At 40.9% G+C, this 22,617-nt stretch overlaps 1 protein-coding gene across 1 annotated transcript in view; it reads left to right on the forward strand.

Annotated features, from left to right (window-relative positions):
• The window catches only part of DEPTOR (DEP domain containing MTOR interacting protein), a 77,018-nt gene extending 55,545 nt beyond the window's left edge, over positions 1-21,473 (forward strand). Inside the window, exon 10 of the mRNA XM_069005390.1 lies at positions 20,059-21,473. Within this exon, the coding sequence (XP_068861491.1) occupies positions 20,059-20,187 (129 nt within the window). The 3' untranslated portion in view covers positions 20,188-21,473. The remainder of the gene's footprint in view (positions 1-20,058) is intronic.
• Positions 21,474-22,617: the final 1,144 nt, after the last annotated feature.

Raw genomic sequence — 22,617 nt, forward strand, 5'->3', positions numbered from 1 at the left:
TGCACCCCCGTTTGCCATGAATTTTTTCTAGCCTTCTAATTCATCGCACTCATCCCAGTTCCCTCTCACCTGGATATTCACACCCACCAAGCTGTAGGCCACAGCTCCAGGGATGCACATCCTGCCCACTGCATGGTGCCAGACCTGCCTTGGGACCCTCCTTAGCAAGTGCATGACAGGGGTTTCTGCTCTCTGGCTGCTGATTCTTTTTTTAATGAATCTTTCAAGAACATACTGTCTTTGAAACATTTTTTTTTTTTCGTCCAGGTAGGCAGGCAAAACCCCTGGGACAGGGAATGGCAGTTGCAGAGCTTGTTGGTACATGCAGCACCCAGACACATCCTGCTGGCAAACAGCTTGAATTCTGAGGGAGATGGAACTTTTTTGTATGTTTTATACAACACCTAAATATAATATGCAGTTACAATTTTTATATGAAGAGTATAATTTTCAGATAATGATCCTGCCTAAAACTTAAAGGACCTAAATTTAAAAATAAGTGACTAATTAATGTGTATATTCTAGACCCTGAACTTGGGAGTTTAGTATTTTACAACACCTTTTATTCTCTGAATATAGACACTAGCAGTAAAGTGGAGGAATTCTGAAACCTGACTTGTAAAAAGCAGCACTGTGGTGTCATATGTGTAACCCCATGGGGTTGCAGAGGTCTATCTGAACCATTCAAGACAGATGAATGCAAAATAGTTCATTGTCCTGAGAGGAACAAACAGTGTTGTAAAACTGGGATATATTTCCTTGATTTTACACAAGGACAGATCTGATTCTTGTCAAAGCTGTTATCTTTATATGAAATGGTTTTTCAGAGTGGAATTGCACATAAAAATTTATAGCTATATACGAGATGAGCCCCTCTTCAGACATGAAAATTGTTGCCCCATTTTTGGAAATGCTGAATACATTTAACCTAGTGAAGAAATGGTGTTTTTCTTTGAAAATAAGGGGTTTTGTTGAGATTTTCCCATGGCAATAAGTATACAAATCATAGTGCAGTATTTGAAATTTTTAAAAAGTCTGTGTTGCTTAATCCATCTGTTTACAGAACTCCTCAATCTGGCAAATTTAAAGGAATCAAATGACAAGCTTTAGATGACAGCTCCTGGAAATTAAACATTTCCCTGTGTGGAAGCTGCAGGAAGGGCATTTTGAAAATAGGCTGTTCGGCATGGTAACTTCTGGTGGGCTGGTGCAAGAGGCTTTTGTCTGCAAAAAGAGTGCTACACCAGAGACGCGCTAACAAGGAAAGTTGGCTGTGATGAAAAGGGCAAGAATCTGAAGAACAGCCAAGCCTTGGCGCTGCAGTTTGTAGAAAAGTTCTTGGCAGTAGCAGCAGGGATTTTCCTCCTAAGGAGATGCATCCACTGTAATTGTTTTTAGAAGTGTCTTTATTTGTAAAGCTTGTGATTTTGCACTTGCCTGTTTTGGAGAGCACTATTTTCCTGTCTCTGCATTATGCTGGACAGACTGTTGAGAGAGGACTGCTGCCTACAATCTCATTGTAGGACCTTGGTTTGTGCATTTAAAATTCTACCATGTATCACAGAAAGCGGTAAACATTGCAGGCTCAACCTACCTGCTGCACTTAGTGGTGGCTTGCTTTCAGTTTGACCTTGGCTGGGCTCTTGGCCTGCTCCAAAGTGCTGTAAATTGGGAGTCTGAGTAGAGAACTCAATGAGCTCGGGACAGAGCTCTGACCGCACGCAGTGGCTGGGGCTGGGCAGGGCGCGAGCGGCTGGGACACATGGGCTCTGTCACACACGTGCTCCTCGGCGTGGCAGCACTTGCCATCTCCTTATGTGTGACATCCTCTTCCGGGGGGAATTTTCAGACAATTTATTTCTGACAAAATCCCTACTAGCATGGTCTGCTGAAGATGTGTGGGAGGCTGTTAAACTTTAGGACTTGATACCTCTCTTGGAGCTGGTAAATAGGATTACTACTCACAGTCTGAGGTTTCAGGTGTGAAGCTGAGAAAATAATTCAATCAATATTTAGTCAATTAGCTTTATTAGAGTATTTTTGGACCTGGTTTGCTGAAGTGTGGTTGCCTGTGGCAGCCCTGTGAGGAGAGTGGTTGCTGTAAGCACATTAACAAGTGGGAGCTGGAGGCGACGCGAGGCTATGAAAGGAGTCAGTGTTGCGATGCGTTCTTCTAAGTTATTTGCAGCTCTGTTTAGCTGTCTGCTGTCATCAGCAGTGCAAACAGGAACAGCAGGATTTTGAAGTTCCCAGGTTGCTTTAATATTCATTATTGACTGGCTGAAATATCTGGTTCTCTGCAGATGACATTGCTAAATATTGCCAGCTGTTATAAGTAAAACTTTTTCTCTTTTTTCAGTGATTTATTCTGTAAGTTCATTTCTGTTTTTAAGGTGCAAATATTCCTTGAAAAGTTACAATTTGGCTTCAAACTAGTGACTTAAATTATGCATCACATTGTTATTTAGTGTGCCATAACTGCGACAGAGTGTGACGGACCAAGCAGACCTAGCTAAGTATGAGGCTTGTGAGAGGGACAAATTAATCACTCATTTTGCTGATCATCCATTCTTCCCACTGGCTGGAGAAATCAGTGCCCAACTTCAACCGTTAAAGAAAGCTATCTGATTCCTTAAACTGATTCTTGGCAAATTAGTATTTATAGCTGTTACACGTATGATCTTCAAATCCTACAAATTGCCAGTGGCTGTTCAAGCTTTTCAAGCCTATTCTTCATTTCAGTCAGCAGCAGGGAGTTTGAAGGACCACGTATGGTCACTGGTACCAACCCGTTCTGTTAGGAGCTCAGCTTGGGAACTGTGATGTGCAGCCAGGACCCTTTCACCATGGTTCTGCTCTCCTGATCTCTAAAGGTGGCACAGGGAGATCAGCTTCAGAAATTTTCTGCCTGTGCATTCGTCTTCTGCATTCACAAATGATTATTTCAGGTCTGGTTTCTCAAATGATTTCATTAGCAGAATAAGAGCCAACTCTCCAGTGTAATTGAGTTGCCACTGTGTCAAGAAGCCGACCGATGTCAAGGTCATCAAGCCCATTCCATGCAATCAAAGGAACATCTGTACTATCTGATTAGTCCAAAGAATTCAAGTACTGCCACAATAACAACATATTACAGGCTTGTAACTTGGAAGACTAAAAGACACACATTATAAGTGTCTAGTGGGGTGAAAACCAACCCAAAAGCATGTGATGTCAGAGGAATTGCCAATGCCTTATATTCCTGCAGTTGGAAGAAATTTGAACTGTGAGATTCTCGTGAAGTTGAACATACCTCACGCTGCGGAGAAACACAAAACCCATTTGATGGTCCTTGCCAACCTGACCTCAAACATGAGGATTGCATAACTGTTCAGCAAGCAAGATGAATCAGTCTAAAAATCCTTAAAAAAAAAAAATTCCTCCAGGAAAAAGTATCCCAAGTCCAGTTTCTAATCTTCTACAGGATAGTGGGAAAGGTAGAGAAGCATTGATATTGTAAGTGAGAAACTTCCTTGTAACTCCTAAAGACACCCTAGTGGGAGCTTTAAAACTGGGATTTATATTGTATCAATAAGGCACAACGTACCTGCCTCCATTTAACCCTCTCTGTGGAGTTTAGGAAAGAGAAGATACCTCAGTGTTTGATGCTGGGCCTCTAGCTCTTTAAAGCACTCCAGAGATGCTTCAGTGCTAATTGAAGGTATCTTGAAGGGTACTTTCATTTTTTCATGGAATTGAGCTTTAAATGAGAAGATGGAGTAGGCTTGGATAAATATTTATGCTGTGCACTAGCATATGGTGTTGTTGAAGCAGATGCAATTCAGTCTTAGAATTCTTATCTTATACCAACATGTTACTGATTGTAGAAAAGCATAAATTACACGAGTTGCCATCTGTTTTCAATTACAGCATGAAAACACTGAGGCAGGTTGGGATTTTCCTTTAGCTGTGTTATCAGCTCGCTGCTGAATTTGATAATTACATTAGAATGAGCTGAGAATGGATGTATTTGGTAATGTGAACACTCAAAAAAAGTTGCTGACAAACTGCTTTCATAGCTTGTCCATAAATAGAGAAGCAGGAGAGCTAAACATGCATAGCACTGCCCACAATGAATACCACTGCTGTAGGGCTTGAATATAAATGTATACATAAGTTTTAAACATGTCTCTGTAAGTGCTTCATTTTCTGATAGTATTTAATTATAAACTGTGGTATAAAGGTCCATTCTCCTCTACAGAAATGTGGAAGCTGTATTCAAGCATCTGTGACTTTGAAAAAATCTAATTTTAAGAAATCAGATTTTATGGTTTACCATAAAATCAGTCTGGTTTTGCAAAACTAAAGAAAATTCAAAGATGTTTTAATTCTGTCTTTCACTTTATGCAGCAGTAACCAGGACCTCAGATTTTATGTGCTACTATCCATCACAGAGATTGGAGTGTAAGCTGAGTAGGGTAGCATTAGCCTCAAACAGCATTGAAGTCATGCTTGAGAAGAGTGGTTTTTACATTACAGAATCAAAGAAGGGGTCAGGTTGGAAGGGACCACAGGGGGTCATCTGGTCCAACCTTCCATCTCAGGCAGGGTCATCCTAGAGCACATTGCACAGGATTGTGCCCATCCAGTAAGGGGGGTTCCACAGCCTCCCTGGTCAATCTGTTCCAGTGCACGGTCACTGCACAGTAAAGAAGTTCTTCCTCATGTTCAAGTGGAGCTTCCTGTGTTTCAGTTTCTGCATGTTACCTCTTGTCCTACTGCTTGGAACCACTGAGAAGAGCCTGGTCCATCCTTTTGATTCCCTCCCTTTAGATATTTATAGACATTAATGAGGTTCTCTTTCAGTCATCTCTTTTTGAGGCTAAACAGGCCCAGCTCCCTCAACCTTTCATAGTAAGAGAGATTCTCCAGACCCCTGACTGACTTAGTAGCCCTCCACTGGACCCACTCCATTTTTTCCACGTCTCTCTTGTACTGAGGAGTCCAGAACTGGACACAGCTCTCCAGATGTGCCTCACTGGGACAGAGTAGAGGTGCAGGATCACCTCCCTTGACCTGCTGGCAATTCTTTTCCTAATGCACCCGAGGATACCGTTGGCTTCCTTGCTCATGGACAGCTTGTTGTCCACCAGGACCCCCAGGTTCTTCTCTGCAGAGCTGCTTCCCAGCAGGTTGTCCCCCAGCCTGTACTGGTGCATCAGGTTATTCCTCCCCAGGTGCAGGACCAGGACATTAGGACATGTTAAGAGCATAGCAATGGTGAACATAATGTTGAACAGTTTGGTGAACAGTTTGGATGGCTTTTTCATTATTATTTATTTAATCCTTAGTGGAAGTCTTTCTAAAAGACTCTAAAGAAAAAATTAGTAACGCTGTGCTAGTCAGTAGCATAATGATTCAACAGAAGTTGGAAGAGATAATTTATTTGTGAATGTGAAAATACTCAGCTCTACCATCAACATGAAAAATGAGTTATTGGCTGGTTGTCCTTGGCAACTTTTTAACAACATGTATAGCTCTCACTGTGCTTTCCTGATTAGTGAATGAATCTGTGCCTTGGTGTTCCTGCTCTGTGTCTGCCTTCTCTTTTTGGTCTGTGGCCATCATTTGCTCAGGTAGTTTGCTGGTGAGCCATGGTGATGCCTCTGTAACTGTCCCAAAGTTTCCACTTCCCATGTGTGTATTTAATTAAACCCAATGTTATAGTAAATGTAAATAGTTCCCAGATTTTTAGAGTGAATCTTGTTACCACTTCTGATAGGTTGGGCCTACCCTAAAACCATGTTACTCTAACTATACTGGGATTAATGCCATGAAAATTATCACAGTAACATGGTTCTATGAGTACTGGGCAGAAAACGGTATTGCACCCATGTCCTCTTGTCTGGGAGTTTCATGAATTCAGATCTCTCACCAAAGTAGAAGCTTCTCTAACTGAAGAAAAAACGTGGTTTTGAGAGCTGCATTGTGTGTCACTGCCAGAACTTTGGTTAGTTGCCAAAAGAAGACAAGGTTTGGCAAATTTCTCCTTTGCTTTCATTAAGGCTACTACAAATGCAACAAGAGAGTCTTTATGTCCTTGACCATCCTTTGCATTAGCACAGTGTCTTTAGGTTGATTGAAATAATGAAATTTTTTTCCTCATTATTGGGAATCCCAGTGCAGGATTGAGTATCTCTCTTCTGCCCCTTCACTGCACCAGCTACTCTGTCCATTTTATTCCTCCTCTGTGTTGGAAGCTCTGTCATTGTTGAACCTCTGTGTCAGGAGACTCCTAGAGAGACTGTGCCACTGGGCTTCTGGCGAACCTGCCCCATGGTGGCCACAAGGAACTCACAGTTCGGATTTGGATTCTCCTCTTTCCCCTGTCACAAACCCTTCGTGCAATACTGACAATTTCCCACCAGAATTCTTGTGAAGTAGTTAGGGTTTAAATAGAGATGGAAAATGCCAGAAAATCTGACATATTCTCAAACATAATCAAAACATTTGGTGAGTAGATCCATTTTGGCACCTGTACAGATGAAGTTTGCTAAAGTTTCTTTGTTTCCTTGTGGGAGCTGTGGTTCACAGCATAAGGTCCAGGTTTTCCAGTCTCAGAGCAGAGAATTTGCAGACTGGGCCCAGTGACTCCCATGAAGCAATGTTACAGACCTCCGGGTTTCAAACATCAGTTTGTACAGCTCTCCTCTTTCTAAGCCGTTCTTCTCCCCCTGCTGAAGTTTGTGTTTGTATTAACTCCAGATACTTTCTTTGTGACATACCACCCTGCCACTCCTGCCCAGGTTGTAACTACTCTGCAGACAGACACTTTCTATTTCTAATGCTACCATATTCCAGTCTCTGCTGATCTTTACCAAAATTCTCCTGTTTTGCTCAATTTTTCACTAACTAGACTCTTAAGTGTGAATTTTTAGTTCTTTTAAAGCCATGATAAAATTCCTGTTATCTTCTGACATGTCAGAATTTTGTCCTACAGTCCTACTTTTTTTGGTGGATCTCCATTTTTTTTCCTGCTTGTTTCCTTGGTTTGCCCTGCTTCTTTGTCCACAGAGTTGTATAAGGATGAGTTTGTTTTGAAGACATCTCTTCCGAGGCTGCAGAACTTCTGAAGCTGTTTTGGAAGGTTAAGTGAACCCCACCCTTCTGCACAAGCCTCAGAGTGCACAGTCACCGCTAGGTAGTTGGGTCTGGGACTGTGCTTGCTTCAGTGGATCATGAGCCTCTATTCTTCTGAGCCAGTGGACATAAAATTGGCTAAAAAAATAAGCCACCTTTATGTTGTACTAGAGACCAGGTGCTTGCTGTGGCCATTTGGAACTGTTCTATGATAAATCAAAACTTGGCGTGTGAAAAGTCACCCGCTGAGGTATAAGGGGAAAGACCCCCTCCCATGCAGTTGGGAACATTGACGCAAATGTCACACCAGCAGGATGTGAACTGCAAACTGCACACACAAAAGAAAACAGAGAAAAATTCTTTTTATGATTGTCAGCCCTGGTTTTGAACAACAGGATCCATGTCACTCACTATAGAAAAAGGAATTAAGACAGTGGGAATTGCCAGGTGAAATATAAAAATAGTAACTTCAACTTTTTGAGTCTAAATGTTGCCTTTAACATCTTCCCCCCTGCCAAACTTACAGGACACAGGTTTAGCAAGGTTTTACTTGCTTATCCCAGACCCAGAATTTGGCCTGCAGAGTAGTATTAGGTTTCCAATGCCTCTGTGTGATTTTTCCTAAAGACTCTTTTAACAGAGAGAGTTTTACTGGGCAATAAAATAACTTTTTTTCTCTTTACAACAACTGAAACCTTATGTGAGTACAGAAAGTTTAATAATATTTCAGAGCTCTTTTTTCTGCATTCACAGCAGTGTAGTTGACATTAGAATTGAACTTGTTTGTGGGCCAGTCACCTAAAATGCTGTTTGGCAACAAGTGACCCACTACACTTGTGTCTGTACACTGGCTCCTTCTCATCAATAGCAAATACAAATATGAAAAGCCAATATTCTGCAGCTTCATAATTGGAGTTCAGTGGATTTTCTAAATTTAGTCACATTATTTTAATAAATGGTAGTTTAAAAATTCTTTTCAAGCAAGTGGTGTTTTATGACAGGATAACCCAGATATCTGAACACCCTGCCTTTATGAAAGTGTTTTCTTGATTTTTTTCTGGAGTCTTACAGCTGTAACTGTTCAGAAAGAGAGACAGCAGCATTGGTATCAGCTGCACTGTAAAACAGGGCTGTGCTTGTTTTGATACAACTTCCAAATCCCTGTGTGGTCTATAGCCCATTGAATGGCGAGATCTAGTGCCTGACAGAACAGCTGGGATCTCACCCATGCTCGAGCTGCTGTCGGCTATTGCAGGTCACTCCCTGGTAGTCCAGGCTCTCTAAAGAGAGTACTGTCATCTGAAAAATGATCTGCAGAATGCGTGAAATCTTAAAAAGGTTATCCTAAGTGGCTTTATAAAAGGCATAGAATTAGAGGCCAGTACAGCAAAAAGCTGTAATTTTGAACTACTTTTGCTCTCAACTGAGAATGAAAAGCATTTTGTATTACTTGGTTTAGTTGCAGTACTCATTTCACTTGAAGCCTTGGAGAGTTCCTCAGATGCTATTGGTTTTATAAGTTCATGGCTATCTCAGCTCTCTGTCCTGAGCACTTCAAGGATGCTGCTGCTCCCCAGCTGCTGCTCTACACTCTTGCCTGCACTTGTTCGCTTCTTCGTCTCTTTTCTTGTTGCTGCTCAAGACACAAAGTGGCTTCCTTTCATGGTAGAAGCGAATAATTTGGGAAACATGTTGCATTAAAGCCAAGGCTCTGTTTAGCTAGCCAAACACATGGAAAAACAATTGCACTTTTGTCTGTGCAAACAGAGAGCAGCTGTTTGTCTCAAATGGCGCAGACTGTTCCTGCTCATGACATGCTGGATACTAGAGGGTGCTGAGGATGCCCTGCATGAGTCTGTCTGCCCCTGTATTTCCCTTGCTCTTTCTGTCTTAGTGACTGTTTTTAACCAATATGGGACTTAAATGAACTACAGTTCAGCATAATTATATTTGACCATGTAAGTAGACTGATACATGGTTTTAAAGTTCTTTATTCATTGTATGTGGCTTTGTTTTAGTAAATGTAGTTTAGTTATAGATATACCAGGAAAAAACAAGACACTGAAAGGTCAACCCAAGCATAAAAAGACATTATTTCTAAGCTTAGACTCTGTGTTCTTCTGACACTGACACAGTATTTTACCCAGAGCCACCTTTAGCCATTTGAGTTATTTAACATTTTCAGAGCTGTTCTGTGGTAGGTATCAAATTGCACTATACAATAAAAATGCTTATAAAGTTAGACATGCAGTCACTGGTTTGCTTTCCTTATGTGGTCCAGCCTGGGCCAGTTTTACCTGTGGGTATTTCTCCCTGGGACTCACATTAAGTCAGTGATTTTACACACCAATTCCCAATTAGGGCCATGGAAAGCAGTGACCTATATTCCCCTATTCCATATTTATGGATGGTTTGTGTTTCAGGGTATTAGGTTCTTATGTTATTACTCTCCAGATCTGTACAGATAGCGTTAATTTACCGTCATGAGTAATTCCTCTTTGCTGTGTCGGCATTTGCCTGACCACTGAGCTGATCTGTCAGCTTGCAGAGCTGAGACTTGTGCAGCCCAAAAGCCTCACACTCCAAAGCAAGAGTTGTTCTCATGGGCTCTTAGGTCAGCTCTTTTCCTCCTCTAATTGTCCACTCTGTTTGTGGAATTTGCTCTGCAATGGTTTAATTCTCTTCCTGGTGAAAAATTCCCATCATTTGGAAGGGAAGGAGGGAGGGAGGGGGAGACTATCTGAACCAATGATGAAGCCCGTGAGAAACTATGACTTTCTATATTATGTGACTTACTGTATTATGTTATAAAATAGATGTGACTTTATTAGATGCATTTATTTTGTATTATGTAGTTTATAGACATGTTGTTTAAATTCCAATTTTTTTTTCAGTTGGAGACCAATTTGTTTGGAACACTATAGAAAATTCAGCCTCTTTTTTTTAAAATCAAAAGAAGTATGTAATATGTATGTAATGAAAGTATGTAATGAAGCCTTGCTCAGGCAAACCATCCATACCACTCAGCAGTCGCAGAGCAGTCGCAAGATGGAGCACAAGAATTATGCACTTACATTTTTAATTCTGTAAATTGAGTTAATTTTCTCTGCTATGAGTTGTACCGTGCTCTGCTGGTACCCATTTTTTAGCCCACTGATGGAACAGGGGTCCAGCTTCACACTGGTGTAAAGATTGAACAAGAAACACATCTCTCGAGAGAAAAAATCTGGTTTATGCAAAGCCTGGGTACTTGCCTACACCCACACCACCCACTCTACAGCCAATTACACTTTTGCTAGAGATACTTACAGAACTGAACACACATCTGCAATTTATTCTGTTCCATCCAGTAACCTCAGTTATGGAGGAAAGGCCATGGTATGATTTTTTAACCTTCCAGCAACATGCAATAGGTTGTGAATTGTGAGATTCCAGCTTTACTTTACTAATCCTATCAAGATTGCATGAACTCTTGAAAAAAATACCAAAGATAAAAATCTAACTGGAAACATAACTCTTAGGACCTCTGATTTTCATCTCTTGTCCTCATTCCATTGTGACAATGTAAAGCTTAGCAGAGTGAGAGCAAATACTTCAGTGCTGCCTGTGTTTGCTTTTATGTAGAAGTTAGTATTAGGTCTTAAGCTCTTCTGTGGCAGCACATTCAGCATCTCTGTAGCCTGGGCTCTTTGCTGAGCATGGGGATTCCTTTGCTTTATGGCTATGGGTGACCTATTAAAATAGAAGAAATCCTGTATCAGCATAAATGCAGGTTGTGGTGGAAGTGTGTAAAAGAAGCTGAGCTCTGCACCCTCTCTTCTCCACTGTTGTTCTCCTGCCTCAGATTTCTCTGCACTTGTTCTTGGTACCATAACATCTATCCTGCCATTGATTTCACTGGGACTTTCAGTTATCTGAAAGCTTAAGGTGAAGTTTACTGATCTAAGTGTAAGCTTCTGCCAGGAAGGTTGATCCTATCTTCACCTCCTTTTCATCTCCCTCTTTCCCTTTGCCTCCAACCAGATATGTATCTATTGCCTCCTTCCTCCATCCATGTCAGGCACGTCAAGGAACTTTGCCTGGAGACAAGTCCTTTCATTTATTTGTTTTTGCTGGCACAGGATGAAAAGGATGAAAAGGGAGCAGTGCCTGGCTTTGGTGTGCTGCTTCCAGAGCCAGCACAAAGGGACAGGAGCACCTCTTGGGACTGCAGGCAGCAAGTCCTGCTATGAACCTTCTTCCCCTTTGAAAGGGGTTTGATATCTGGATCCACAGACTCCTTGGCAATTCAGACTGAGCATGTCCCTTTCTGCAGGCAGAAAGAGTTGTGAGGCCCCGAACCAGATTACTGATCCAGCTTTTAATAAGCAAACACTTTTTTCCACATTTCTTTTAAAAGTAAAATTAGTTTTTTACACCCTAAAAAGAGGGGAAACCTCATTGTCACAAAAGGTGTTGTCACTAAGGGTTTTGTGTACAAATGCATGATGTGGTGTGTGAGGTTGAAGGTGATGATGTGCTAATTAGCTGGTAGGATTTATTCAAGAGATATACCAACTGGCAAGGCAAGCCTGTGTGGTTATCCACTTGTAAATAGCTTCTTTCTAGTTGGTAACAGCAATGAAAAGTACAGTGTAGTTTTTTGTTCCTTTGTGACAAAATAACCGCCTTAAGTGGAAGTGTTTACTTTCACTCATTTCTCAACTCCTTCACATTTCATATTTAAATTAGATTGTAAAAAATGACACCTTGATTTCCATCTGTTTACTTGGAGGGCAGTGGTGCTTGGGAGGCTGGAGTGGGAGGAATGGTTCCCAGCATCTGCAGAGGAGCAAGGGGTGTGCAAGGGGGAAAGGATCCCATTGGAAAGATACCTCTTCCTTTAAAATGTTGGAAGCTTGGATGTTCCCTTGCAGAAGGCTGGAAAGCTGTGTTTCAGATGTTATGTTCTTGTAGCACCTAAGCCTTGCCCAAATTTTGCTGAAATCTGTCATCAAGACAAGAAATGACAAAACAGATGTATCAACTCTTGAAACAAGCAATGGTAAAGACTGCATTTTTTTTTTTTTTTGCTTTGCTTTTTCATTCTCAATTACAGGAGTTTAGTACTTCCCAGGTGAGAGCTGTGGCCATACCACAGGAGTCAACCATTAAGTTTTCAATATTAGAACTGGCCTAGAGCTTTTAAAAGTATCTAAAGTCTGAAAAGTTTGATTTGTTGGGTATCCTGCTGATGACATCTCCAGGTCACTGACAATTGCAAAAAACCCTTCAGCCCTGACTTTATGGGTGCCCATAAAGGATGGATTCTTACTGACAGCATGGCCTGATATTTAATAGAAATCAGGATCTTGTGGGTCTCTCATGCATGTATAAAACAGATGGGTGTCTAACTACATGTGGAGGACTTTCCTCTGGAAGATCACAGTGAGTTTCAGAATACCATAATGAAGCAATTACAAGTTTGAGCTACTCAAACCTCCCAGCTGATCCTTGTGCCTGCTGGATTAGTAGGACATGAAAAAAGCACTTATTTATAATTATTGAGAGTATCTGTATAACAGATATGCAAGCAGGCTGTCTCTGTAATGGATTTAATCTTAATTTTCACTAGCAAGAAGATAAGCAAAAATATTACCATTGGGATACATTTTTCTTTTTGAAATAGTTATAATGTCAATTCTGGTACAAGTTCTACTCTGTAAAATAGTCAAAAGACATTCTTCTTTGAACAGCTCTGAAAGAAGTTATACTTAGAAACTTTTATTTTATTTCTTAGGAAAATTGCTGAAAAACTTCCCAAGGTTGAAAATAACTCCTACATTTGCCATTTTTACTTGATGCTAATAAGGTTTTTTTAAAAAAAGAGACCAAGAAGAAAATACATTTCTCCCTGCATTTTGGGAATAGTTTGTCTTAAAGTAGAAATTTTCTCTGTGGCTTTGGCTTCACATCAGATATAAGAAGGAATAGTAGTCAAGGAAGCATGTCCCAAACTATCCAAGTGTATGTAAATCACTGTGGATACAAATCATGAACAGAGCAAAGGGTTAAATCCAGTCTGTCTCATGGTGGATGACTGAGCCAGCCTTGTTTCAGACACAGCTTTCCCAACAACGGCTTGTTTCTGTGCAATGTGCTAATAACTTCTGAACTACTTTGGTCTCAAAGGGATGTGCTTTGCAGCAGAACATGGGCTTGGTTTGAGCTGTCAGCTGCTAGAAATCTGTTTCAGATCCACATAGAGTCCAGGAGTGAAATCCTGGCTGCTCCAGAGTGAGAAGATTAGTGCAAGACTGGATTTCACACTCTCTCCAGCATTTTTAATATTTTCCTTCATACAGTTGCCACGTGTACAGTATTATTCATACCTTCAGAGGAAATTAATTGGTGGCAGTGTTCTCAACATCTCTTTATGCTGTTAATTGCTGATGCCAGAGCTACTATCAGTACCAAACAGCCTATCAAACCTTTTTGTTTGGTTGACCTTTTTGCTGTCGAAGGAGAAAACTACAGTGTACTGGCAGAGTCTTTATGCTTTGCAGTTTTAGGCCCTGAATATTCCCATTGCTGCCTAGATAACAGGGTAAAGTATCAGTACTGCTGAAAAACAGTATTTTTGCCACTATCTTTACTGTCTCATTGCATAATCTAGCTTTGGATTTGAGAATTCAAGCCTACATTGTATTTGGTAACATTGATTGCTTTGGTACCTATTTGATCTGCATTTTTAATAGTGTTTGTACTTGAGTAGTTAACAAACAAATAAAACACCAAAAAGTCACCAAAACCACACAATCAATCAAACAAAAAACAAAAAAAAAACCCAAAAAAACAAAAACCAAAAAAGCAGAGTGGATTCTGGACACTGATACTGGCACTGAAATGTAAATGATAAATCCATGGAGAATTAGAACCTCACCCCCCAGCTGCTCGAGTGGGGCACACAGATTTGCTGCTGTGGAAAAGGCAGTCCCCCGCTGGCCCCAGCCACGCTGCCTCATGGCAGTTGTGTTCCTCTTCATCTGGATGGGTTTTTTTTTAAATTTATCTCAAATTAAAGTGGCCATGTAATCATGGTCATATCATACTGTTTTGAGATATATTATCTGTGGACTGTGCATGGCTGTTACTTGCTTTGTACCAGTGATGAACAGTTGGACTCAGTGCATCTATAAATTTAAATGTCTTTTTAGGGCTGTTCCAAACAGCAGTGATCACTTAAGTCAAAGTCTGCAGCAGGAATTTCCAGCTCCTCATAATCTTTCACAGCACCCTTCAAAAAGTGTGCCTAGGAAAAGAAAGAATATTTTTAAAGGATTTTTTAATATATTAAATTCAAAAAAGTCCAGCAAGCCAGGCTTGGCTCTGCAGGGAGAGCTAACTGAAGCCTACAGTGCAAACAGCATCTGAATATCCAAAGATCTAGTCTAGCTGCCTATCCTCTAAGAACATTCCTGTAGCATTTATAAGTATTAAGGTCATCCTGAGGCAGAACTAACAAAGAATTAGTGACAGGTATGCAATGTTTTTATTTAATAGTTGGCTTTAAGGTAGTTGTGCAATTCCACACCCATGCCTGCAGCCAGTCTCTGACGTCCCTTAGAAGGATCCCACAGTCATCCTCATCTCAGCTCCTGATCAACCCCAGCTCAGCTGTCCAGCCTTGGTGCAGGCAGCCCCCTGCAAGGGAAGGGGCTTTGGTTTGGCTGGCAGGCAGTTCTCCCAGCAGGAAAATCAAGGGGTGTGGATGTACATCTGCAGGGCAGCTTGGCAAGACTGAGGAGGGGCAGACAGCCAAAGATTGCTGTGGAGGAAAGAGCAATTACCAGTGAGGGGGAGGAAAGGTTGTACAGTTCCAAGTACAGCACAATCCTGATTTTGGCCAGTAAATGTTACAGTAACGAATTACTCTCACCTCTTCTTGCCATCTTCGGTCCGATGATAAATGGCATGATGAATCTTTGCTAACTTCTTTAAACAACAGAGTCCCAGATCCTTTCTGTTCAGATGTAAACCCAAACTTGAAGTTTATCTTTTTATAGGGACACCTGGATTTGGTTAAACCTTCTGTATGTGCCATGGAAAACCCACAGAAAGACAGAGGTGCCTTTTCTGCTATCCCTGCTTCCATAAGCTGCTGTTTCCAGTGGCGGGAAATTGAAATACTCAACAATAAATGTTTATTGCTATAATACTTGAATATTTGAAATCAATTAAGGGAGGGTTTTTTTCATTTGAGTGTTGCTTTATTTAACTGTTATTAGTTCTGTGGTTTTTAGATCACCACATCCTGACCAACAAAATGGTTGGAATTTATTCTGGGCTGTGTCATTTCTTGAAGTCTAAGGGATAAAAAGGGATGGTTATCTCTTGTCAAGCTCCTTGGAGAGCAATGAGGAAGTGTGCAATAAAAGGTTCTTTGAGGCTCTTTTAACTGTAGTTTATCATCTATTATAGTTACTGATGTGTGGAAACCAACAGAAATATTTTACATGTTTGTAATTACAAAGCCCTTAACAGCTGCAGCTATGAGTTGAGCACTTACAGCTTTTTGAAATGTGTTTTTATAAATGTAACATTAAATCAATGTGTTTGTGTAAACCAGTCTCCTTAAGAAAATTCCTGAGATGATAATGTATGGGTTGATATATTCAGTCAGGGCTGGTTTGAGGGTGCTCACTTGCTCTTGCTTGTTTTCTAACTTCAGTAGAGCAATGCATGATGTGAACATTTTTTGGGGCAGGATTGATGATGACCAAAATGCACAAAGCACCTCTGCATTTCATTTCCCCTTGCTGGATGCAGTGCTGAATGGGAAATCAGGGTGGGGAGAAGAAAACTGAGTGAGTCCAGGGCACTCAGCATAACAGAGGGCTCAGGACTGTGCAAACCTCTTTCTCATCACCAGAATTGGAGGGCACAGCAAATGGCTCCACATTTCTTCATCCCTGAGGGCGCCAGGGCTGGAATTTGCAGAGACTCAGCCCTCAGAGGCACTGGTCAAGCACTTACTATGGAGAGAGCTTTCTGCCCCCATGGTGGTTGGCTCTTTATTACCATGTCCTGTTCCTCATGGGTCTTTTTATGCAGTTTTAGGGTGGGACTGTGCTTTTCTATGTATTGTCCTCCTCTCTGCATTTCTCCTCATCTGGCTTGGGAGGACTTCTTGCATCTAACCCTCTCCACTGGGAATGATGAAACTAATTAGCCTTTTGGATCCAGTGCAAAGGATGGCACGAAGGGGACTGTTCTCAGCCCATACGCATTGCTGGTTAATAGTACTGCAAAGGGCATATGATAAAACAAATACATTGAGAATGCAGATGTGTCAGCTCTTGTCTTCTACAAGAAAGCCACTCTTGGGCATCCAGATTGCTTTTCACTACTGTTGTGCCTATACCATCCACATTTACCCCATTGCAGCAGCCCTGGTGTGGGTGACTGGCTGGTCTGAAAGTCTGTTCCTCTGCCAGGAGCATTCCCCAAAGGCCCCTGAATATGCGTGACATGATCCAGCATGCAGATTTATCTGTTGCACACTTGCATGCATGAACTTGGCCAAACATGAGTCCCATGCATTGGGATTCCAGTAACTCAAGAAGTCTGAGAATATGCAACAATAAAACAAACATCAGCTATTCAACTTCCAAAAATTGCTTTAAGCCAGAAGAGACAATGTTGTTTCTGCAGGTCTGTTTTAAATCAACCCAAATATTATTTTAGAGCCAGAGCTATAATTCAGTAAAACTTGATACAATCTTGGAAAGCCATAGAAGGTATCAGGAAATACCACTGGAAGTTGAGACCTACAGATACTGCAGTAATCTGCATTTTAAACTAAATAGACATGCCAGTTAAATACTAATTGGACACATGGCAGAGGATGATGGGTTACCTTTTCAATAAAAATCCTTAAAATTTAGAAGGCTTTGTCTGCATGCAAAACCAGAACCATTTCCCTAATACTACTTGCAGCTGAAATATTCATATATAGGAAAGATTACTGCCATGGGAGTTTACTCAGTTATATCACTGATTGCCATACTTTGGTGATCATTTAGGCTACCAGTAAGGCTACTTCCAGGATATTCAGCTCTGCAGAGGAGTTCTGAGGGTAAGGGGTAAGGTGCAAGAGTCTACCATCCCTTCAGGGGCTGCTGCTGCCACTCTTCCTGCGCAGAGGTTTTAAGGAGAAGAGATTAAAATCATCAGTGATATTTTTTTATGAAATGTTACATTTTTGGATTGGGTTTGCTTCCACTATAATTTTTCTTAAATTGATAGCTACATTCTCTCCATTTTGCACAAGTACAAATTGAGTTTCACCACACATTTTACTTGAGAGGGAAGTTAGCTGGCACGCAAAAGTTAAATGACTTGGCATATGAGAAAATCTGCTTTAGAGCTAGCATTGGAAGACACCAGAGCTGCTTCCCACCTCTCCTGCATCCATTTCTGTCTTGTGCTTCTGCCTAAATAGGAGAAGTGAAAAATCATAGACTGATAGAATTGTGACTGCTGGAAAAGACTGGTTGGTCTAATAGCATCGAGTCCAGCCATTAGCCTGACATGCCACGTTCACCACTAACCCATGTTCCCAGGTGCCACATCCACACGGGTTTTTTAACGCTTGCAAGGATGGTGGTACTATTGGAAAAGACCTCTGAGATCATCATGTCCAAGCTATGACCGAACCCTATCATGTCAACTAGACCCTGGCACTAACCCTCCCCTGGTGCAACCTGAGGCTGTTTCTTCTTGCTCTGTCACTTGGTGTCTGGGAGGAGGGACCAACCCCCACCTGGCTACAGCTCCTTTCAGGGGGTTGTAGAGAGTGGTAAGGTCTCCCGTGAGCTGCCTTCTCTTCAGGCTTAACAGCCAAAGCTCTCTCAGCTGCTCCTCATCAGACTTGTGTTCCAGACCCTTCACCAGCTCCGTTGCCCTTCTCTGGACTCACTCCAGCCCCTCAATGTCTTTCTTGTAGTGAGGGGCCCAGAACTGGACACAGGATTTGAGGTGTGGCCTCAGCAGTGCTGAGTACAAGGGGACAATCCCTGCCCTAGTCCTGCTGGCCACAATTTCTGATACAGGCCAGGACACCATTGGCCTTCTTGGCCACCTGGGCACACACTGGCTCATGTTCAGTCACTGTCAACCAGCACCCCCAGATCCTCTTCCAAGGGCAGCTTTCCAGCCACTGTTCCCCAGCCTGCAGTGCTGCAGGGGGTTGTTGTGACCCAGCTGCAGGACCCAGCACTTGACCTTGTTGAACCTCATAAAACTGGTCCCAACCCATTGATCCAGCCTGTCCATATAAAATAAAGCATGAAAATTTCTGGTAATACTTGTTTCATAGCTTCTTTCTTACAGACTCAAGGTGACTTATGAGTAAGATAACCTTCTAGTGAATGTATTGTTTTCCATTGAAACATCAGCACAGTATTGTTATTCACTTAGGCTCCATATTTTTATCATTAAAAATACAGATCTAGACACTACACACACTTTTTTACCTTTTTACCAAACACTGTAATATTATTATTAGATACAGAGAAGGCTTAATGTCTTTGAAGAATCAGTATTATCTTTCTTTTCCTGCAGTTTTTTTACAGTGTTGGTGTGACTTTTTCTCTGTTTAAGTGTTTTAAGATATACAGTGGTGTCCATCAGAATATTTCTGTCAAGACTATTTTGCTTGAAAATGGCCTATGATCATACAAAACTTCCAATGTTTGTACTTGTTACAGCTTTTACAAACAAAATACTAGCATATTTGAAATCAATTAATAAGCCATACTTGGTGAAGGAAATTAAAACCAGTCACATGGCAGTGACATTTGAATCTGTCCTAGTACTGACTTCATCTTCCATGATATTATTTCTTAAAATTTGATCCATTTTGTTCATGTTATACCAGTGGAGGTTTTGGCACTGAATCTAGTGAAGTCATCATCCAGACCTTGCCCTAAGCCTGAAAACATGGTGCATATTTTTACTGTGATTACCAAGAGCTGACTAAAATGATTTCTAAGAAAGTGTTTAAGACAAACTAAGGATAACAGACTGCAATAGCCAAAGCTGTCTTCATAGAATGATAGAATGGTTTGGGTTGGAAGGGACCTTAAAGATCATCTTGTTCCAATCCCCTACTGTGGACAGGGACACGTTTCATTAGGCCAGATTGCTCAAAGCTCCATGCAGCCTGGCCTTAAACAGTTCGAGGGATGGGGCATCCACACCTTCTCTGAGCAGCCTGTGCCAGTGCCTTACAACACTCACATTAAAGAATTTCTTCCTAATAACTAATCCAAACAATGCTCTTCTAGTTTGAAGCCTATCCCCCTTGACCTGTCACTCCAGGCCCTTGTGAAAATAGTCCCTCTCCATCTCTCTGGTAGGCTCATTTTAGGTACTGGCAGGTCACTAAGATCACCCAGAAGCCTTCTCTTTTCCTGGCTGAACAAACCTAATTCCCTTAGCTGTTCCTTATAAGAGAAGTGTTCCATTGTTCTAATCATCTTTGTGGCCTCCTTTGGACTTGCTCCAGCAGTCGACGTCCTTCCTGTGCTGGGAACTCCAGAGCTGGATGTCCCATATTGTTTGCAAAGCACCATTGATACCATAAAATATCACTGATACAAGAAAAAATATCATTGTTATAAGAAAAAATGATTGATGTAGGACCTCAAAATTCCAAAGATTTGAAAGTTGAATTCCACCGATTTGAAAGTTGAAGTGATGTTTCAAAAAAAAAAATTATGGAAAATTAACCTTGCCAGACTAATTCTAAGAAATGTGGGGGCTTTTAAAAGTACCAAATGAGATGATGTGAAGAGTTCTGGGGGTTTTGACTGCCCAGGAGTTGACAGTACATCTGTGTAATTAACCTAACAAAGTCTAATGCATAACTTGTTTTGCTGCTTGCTTTCACCTCAGGTTTGCCAATTTGTCGTATCTGTCAACGGCCTCAATGTTCTCCATGTGGATTACAGGACAGTGAGCAACCTCATCCTGACCGGCCCTCGAACAATTGTGATGGAAGTGATGGAAGAAATGGAGGCCTGAAAAGTCAAGAAACCCTAATACTGGACATTTTTGTGAGAGAAATAGCAACAACCATGGAGTGGCATGACACAAGGCAGCAGAATGTTGCTGTGTCTAAACAGATGATTTTGCTTTTAGGGGAGGGGGCTTTCTTTCATTTAACAGTAATAGCACTGGTGATTATGCTAAGATGTGAAAAATAGATACCAGCATATTTTCACTACAGACTTTTCTATGCCCAACAGAGACAAGATCAGGGCCTTTAGGTGGTCTGTCCAGCCATGGCTGCATTGGTCAGAATGGGTTCCAGCCTAAGAGGCCATGCATATTTCCTCACAGTCCACCACTGGATCAAAGCACTTCAGGAGGTGAAAGAGCCAAACACTGCGGGGTCAGGATGTCACAGATGGTTTGCATGACACATCGACATTGGTAAACATTGTCCTGGTGTCCAGCTTTGTCCCTGGAGCATGTGGAGTCATAGTTGCTCTCTCCTTGGGCTGAGGGACAGCTGACTAAATCCTGGCTTGATTACAGTCAAACACAAATGAACTGCAAATGCATGAGAAAAGGTGTCTGTGCTCTGTAGAGGATTGTCTGGTATGAATGTTTGGGCCTGAATACACAGGTTAGCCTAGGAAGAAAATAGAAAAACGTGTGGTACTTTTACAGAAACTGCCTTTGAAAATTGGTCTTTTAGTCTCAATGCCTGTGTGCTGGATTAGGTGCTTGAGTATAAAATATTGATTTTGAGGTTTTTTCCATATCTGTGAAAGAAAGTTGCCTCAGCCTTGCTATTCATCACTTTGGAGAAATTTTGGACACCTTAATTCCTAGAAGAAGAATATTTGGCAGGTTGCAGTGCAAAATTCACAGTGTTAGCATAAGGAATGATGCATTCAGATGCTCCAGTAGCGAAAGTACACTTCAAACTGAAGCAATGTACTTGAATGTACATTAAGCTTATTAGCACTTTCCAATCATCTGACGTGTTGCAAAGAACCAACTTCCCACATGAGCTGCATTTGACACTGTTACAAATAAAACATTGTATTTAACTGACTCTTTTTGTTTCTGAAATAGTAGAATTTCTTCATTGAGGAATTAATGAAAGAAATATTTTTAAAAACATATATAAAAATTCCATATTCTGCAGTTAGGTGACTCTTCAACTCGATGGTAAAGGGACTACATGTATTTTCTTTGATCTTTGAACTGAATAAATACATCCTGCTCCACAATTATGAATATATTTTGCAGACTTTCTCTGCTGTCTAAATTTTACAATTAAAGCTTGACTTTCTATATGCACGTACCACAAATCATTCAATTATGGGGTGGGGAAAGTATTTTTCCTCAAATAATTTTGAAATATGTTTTATATTAAAAATTGTTCTCACTAAATAAATTGCACTTTCAGTATGTTTTTCACTCACTCAGACACTTTTACTTCAGAGGTACAGCAAGTCTTCAAACTCACATATGCCTGCAGCTTTTTAGGAAGAAGTATTTGAGTTCTTTGTTTCTGGTTTTGTGTATCTGTGGTTGTATTTTCACCAAGAAAATTTCTCATATTCCGCTAATATGCAGCGGTGCTGGGAGGTATAAAACTGCAGCTGCTAACTTGATACTAACCATGCACAAGTGTTTGGAGGTTTGTTCAAACTGTCATCTGCTATGACTGTTCTTGATCCCAATTGTACTCCCCAAAATTTTGGTACACATGTACAACCCATAGCAGGTTACATTTTACAGTTCAGCTAAAATAAATAGTTGGACACATAATGTTATATGAGATTGTAATATTTGTCCATGGTATCCACTCAGAACAGTTGGAAAAAAATCTTCTTGTTCCAGAAATGTTTCAGTATGCTATAAGTATTTTGAGTTTGTGAATCCAGGAATGCTTCTCCAAATATTTCTATTTAATTTCTATTTTTTTTCCTGGGTTATTTTGGTGGCTTAGCCCCTTTAAAATATAAATTCTGCATGTTAGGCTAAGTTAAATATTACAACGTGAAGGATTTTGTTAGCAAAATGCTAATGATTTTCTCTAATGCCATCATGGATTCTTCTGTATTACATCTCTTGCCTTAGTTAATATTCTGCTACAAGTTCTCTGTAGCTTACAGATAATTAAGAAACTGGGTCAGAATTTGGCTTAATAATGCATTACAGAGTGCACTTCAGACTGGAGCAAAAAGAGTGGGAAGGGGGGCAGGGAGGAATCTGTGCATTTCATTATGTTACAGATTGGAGATGGCATCTTGATTCACAAGATACATTAGTCTCTATCACAATTTGAGCACTGCTACTTGCCTTCTGTTTAACAGGGATTTCCATATTGTGTTCTCGGCTTGATTGACAATCTGGGATTTAATTAATTCTTTCTCTCTTCAATGTGACAAAGGTATTCAAATTGTGTCTGCAATGAAATTTTGTATTTTGGAA

Source organism: Aphelocoma coerulescens, chromosome 2 (genome assembly GCF_041296385.1).
Source record: "Aphelocoma coerulescens isolate FSJ_1873_10779 chromosome 2, UR_Acoe_1.0, whole genome shotgun sequence".
NCBI lineage: Eukaryota > Metazoa > Chordata > Aves > Passeriformes > Corvidae > Aphelocoma > Aphelocoma coerulescens.